Genomic DNA, 4,509 nt, shown 5'->3' with positions numbered 1-4,509 from the left:
CGCTCGGAGCTGTCCGCGGCCGCGGTGCTGAACGGGGCGCGGGCGCCCGATGGGCGGCGGAGAGGGGCGCTGGGAGCGCGCCCTGCCCATGTGAGCCCCTCCACAGCGCTGCTTCTCCTTCGTCCAGCACCGACTTGGCCCCCCGTCTGCCAGCCCCGCCATGGCGTTCATGGTGAAGACTATGGTGGGTGGCCAGCTGAAGAACCTTACTGGGGGACTGGGAGGAGAAGAGAAGGGAGAAAGCGAGAAATCCCCAGCCGAAGCCCAAGGCATGACGAGGGAGGAATATGAAGAATACCAGAAGCAGCTGGTGGAGGAAAAGTAAGTGCCCCTGGGCTCCCTTGGGTGCTTTTGTGCCATGTCCACTCCCATGCTTCTCCCCGGGTGCTGTGGGCAGGGGGATCTCGGATATCCTGTGGCATTGGGAGCCCAGTGCCCACGTTGTCTACTCTACTGCCCATTGGAAGGGGCCTCATATAATCATAGATGCCTCAACTCGTGGTTGGCTAATTCACCTGGGGACAAGGGGAGGGTTCAGTAGGTAGGCAAGGAAAATAGGGTCCTGCAAATCAGGACACTAGTCCACGGGGAGCAACCCTGCAGGACAAAGTGGAAAAGGGACCATTGTGGGTGCCCTTATGTTGAGCCCCGGGTTTGTATTGCCCATTACTCTTGGGCTGGACTGAAGGAGGAAGGGATGCAACATACAGAGGAACGGGAAATGTCTCTGTCTGTAGGATCTCAGGTGAAGACTGCTTGAATCAACTCAGTGATCTTTCTTTATGTCAGCCAGCAGCCTTGCCGGTGAGGTGCTGACATGGTATGGAGGCTAGAAATAGGACGAGCCCCTGTCTTTACTTGTAACTAACCTGAGCACGAGTTCGAAACCGGGTCATTCCACAGTGCTTCTATACACCGTGGGCTGCTACAGCAGCTAGGGCAGCTGCTGTGACAGATCGGTTGGTTTTAAACCCAGGGCTGACAGCTGCCCTTCTTTTCTTCTCAAAGAAACTCCCCACCCCCTGCCTCCCCCTTTGCAAAAAGAAATTGAAATAAACACTTGAACATTGTTGCAGAAGGCGGGGAATTTTAGTAATACATTTTTAATGAAAGCTGTAATCTTTTAATCCGCTTTTGCATCCCAGTGAGGGGATTGTTTTTCTCATGATGGGCCACATTTCACTATGGGGTTTTGGGGATAGTTCTCCCTCATGAAGTTAGCTTTTAATGTCTTTGATTCCTGTATTGTAGAGCTGAAGCAGTGCAGATTTCAGTCTAAAATAGCTTCATAGTGGGTTTTGCCAGAAACATTGGCCTCAGCATGGACCAAATTCATAACCACCATGTCCTCCCAAATGGGGTAGAAAAAGAAATTTACTGGGGGAAAAAATATCCCATGCTTGTAAGGTCTTTTACATTGCTTTAAAAAAGAAAGCTGATAACTAGCATTGTCCAGTTTGGGTTGCTTAATACACTGGAATAATGTGGCAATTGGTCTAACTGTTTAAGGAATATGTTGTGTTGTTATGTATTTAGTTGTTGGCTGTGAAATGTAGATAAAAGCAATGGCTTTGGAAAAAAATCAGGTGAGGTAAAAAGAAGCAAAGAGATGAATGGAACATCCTGTCATTTCCATCTGCTTTCCTAGGCTCCCACTCACCATTATTTAAGAAACCAAAGTTGCCAAATCTCTAACACACTGACCGATAATTCTTCACACCCCCATGGGTTTTATTTTCCCATGTTTGTGTTGTTGAACAGAAACATGGTAGGGCTTTTTTTGGCCATATCTGACATTTAATTGAGTCCAGACATCTACTTAGACCAGGAGAATTGTCCCTTGATGTTCCGTACACCTCAGTGTGGCTGAAAGACAAAAGGCAGTGAAAGCTTCCTCAGGATGTCAACTAGAAAGCAGTCCTCTCTGCCTCCTATCCCCCTTTGTCTAACAGAGACTGGTTGATATTTGATTAGGCCCTGCCCTGCCTCCATGTCGGTACTTGGGATTAGTAACCCTTATTGGAAATGTATCATCCTAGTGACCAGAGTGGACTCTGGCCATGTCATGGAGGTGGCTGAAAATATGACTTGTTTTCTAATCTCTGTTTCCAGAATGGAAAGGGATGCTCAATTTACTCAGCGCAAAGCAGAGAGAGCCACACTCAGGACCCACTTCAGAGACAAATACAGGCTGCCTAAGGTAAATCTTGATGCCTTTGAGTCCTAACCTCTCTTGTTTTAACAGGGGCCAGGAATGCAATTCAATCATCTATATTCCAACCTAAGGCTCCATAAAAACATCCTTTTCCACTGCTTGTCCCCAGGCTGCTCAGAGGTGGGCAGGGGAGTGGGGAGGGGCAGGATTCTACCCGTCAACCTCATGACGTGGGGCAACATGAGAGCACCCTATGTCCCAATGATCCCTGTCTAGTCTGATATAATCTCTTTGAGATGGATATAAAAATTGGGGATCTTCTTTCTCATGTCATGGGGCCTGGGTAAATGTTATCACAGATTGTGTCACATGTACAGCTGAGGCAGGTGAAACAGAACTATAAACTTTACAAACCACCTGCTAGAGTTCCCACACACGGTGGGAAGAATCCTTTCCTATTAGCCTCCTTGCCTTCATTTCCTTCATGTCACACTGATGCAAGGTGTTGCCTAACTTCTAAGAGTGTCCTCTCCTCTCAGACAGGATTCTTCCATCCCTAGGGCTTTTTGACTTTCCTACTCTCCCTTTACCATTCCATCTCTGCCTACTCCTAAGAATTACAGTAGACTTTCACACCATCTATATGTAGCATGTATCTAGCAAAGTCTGTGCTTACTGCCAGCCAGCACACAAGAACACCACAGCCCTATAGAGCCATCTGTTAGGCAGGTCAGCAGGACAGCAGTCCCTTTACGTGGCCATTAATGGGTGTAAACATCTCTAGCCTCTGATCCAATCATCCGTCCTGTCAGTCACCTTCTTGATCTCTTTCCTTGCCCCTCAGTGCACAGGCAGTCACAGATTTCAGTTTCACCAGTGTGAAAGCAGAGTAAGTCTACTGAAATCAGTCATTGGGTTCCCTTTGGATTCACACTAGTGTAGCTAGGAGTTGAGCCACACAGAGTAAATTCCACTGAATGTAGTAATAATGTTTCCTTTTAATAACTATTTTCTCCCTCCCTCTTTTAGTGAATGTTTTTGTGATCAATTCCTATTTTTGGCCTTCCGCTTAGGGTGGAGTGAATAAATCATTGAGAACAATTTAATCAACTCTAATTCAACCGTTTTCTCTGTTCATAGAATAACCACAAGAGCGTCACATTTTTTTTCCCTACTTAATCCAACAAAAGCCTTTTTAATATATTTTTAAACTCTGTGACTTAATGATGAATATTCTAAATTGGAGTTTTGCTAATTTTAGTGTGGGAAGGCCAAATATTTCCACATATTGTATCTATGCCTTGGCTGGATGAACACGCATGCCCTTCTTACCCACATGCCAAAATTTATCTTCCACTGCCATGAGTGCCAGGTATTAGATTGCTCACTTGTTTGCTTTCTGCACAAAGGAAAGAGGAGGAGACATGTTCTAAGTAAAAGAACAATTTATTCTTTGATGAGTCTTTTTGTCTCATTCACTCAGCTCAGATTGGCTTCACAATTATGTTGTCAATACCAGGACAATTTTCCTGCATCAGTTACCGCTTAATCTTTCCATGGTTCTTCAATATATTGATGAACTTGATCTGGTCTTGATTCAGCAGATTACTTAAGCATATGCCTAACTTAAATCAAGAGCTTCAATCTAGCTCTATTCAGCATTGCACTTAAGCATGATTGGAAGAATTGGAGCTATTTAGTATAAAGAAAACTGAAGGAGAATTTCAGAATAGTCTTCAAACACAAAAAACATTTTTATAAAGGGAATGGCAATCTCTGTGCCCATAGTGGGATGTAGGCATTCACTTATAAAATGAACATGAGCTTAAGTAAAAGACTAAAGCAGGACCTTTCTGATACGCTTGCTCACTGTTTCCTTTGATCAATGTGACTCTATAGAATGAAACAGATGATAACCAGATCCAGCTGGCAGGAGGGGATGTGGAGCTTCCAAAAGAGCTGGCCAAGATGATCGAGCAAGACGAAGAGGAAGAGGAAAAGAACTCAGTTATTGGACAGCTGACCAACATCCAGAACCTGGACCTGGATTCCCTGAAGGATAAAGCCCAGGCCACCCTGGAGGACCTGAAGCAGTCAGCTGAAAAATGTTCTGTTATGTGACTTGGCTGTACCCCTTACCACAATACCACCCCATTCTTGAACACGTAATGTTTGGAGTAGGGGGGGCACAGTAGATGGTCTGGCGGTGGCCATGGTTTATGAAAAATTAGTCAGTGGGAAACCCACTGAGTTTGTTCCCCTGGGTGGCATGAGTTGGGTACCTTTTCTAAGCCATGCTCAGCCTAGAGTCCCTAAAACAGACTTACCTGTCCTGTACTTGCCAATATACATGA

At 45.4% G+C, this 4,509-nt stretch overlaps 1 protein-coding gene across 1 annotated transcript; it reads left to right on the top strand.

The window, feature by feature from the left end:
* The first annotated feature begins 151 nt into the window (after positions 1-151).
* Positions 152-4,301, top strand: CPLX3 (complexin 3). Its single transcript, XM_006020276.2, has 3 exons — positions 152-321; positions 2,113-2,200; positions 4,055-4,301. Exons 1-3 carry the CDS (start codon positions 161-163, stop codon positions 4,274-4,276), a joined length of 471 nt encoding a protein of 156 aa, XP_006020338.1. The 5' UTR covers positions 152-160; the 3' UTR covers positions 4,277-4,301.
* The last annotated feature ends 208 nt before the right edge of the window (positions 4,302-4,509 follow it).

Source organism: Alligator sinensis, unplaced genomic scaffold, assembly GCF_000455745.1.
Source record: "Alligator sinensis unplaced genomic scaffold, ASM45574v1 scaffold1097_1, whole genome shotgun sequence".
NCBI classification, from domain to species: domain Eukaryota; kingdom Metazoa; phylum Chordata; order Crocodylia; family Alligatoridae; genus Alligator; species Alligator sinensis.
Note: the sequence above shows the minus strand (reverse complement) of the source record. Positions and strands in the feature narration are given on the sequence as shown.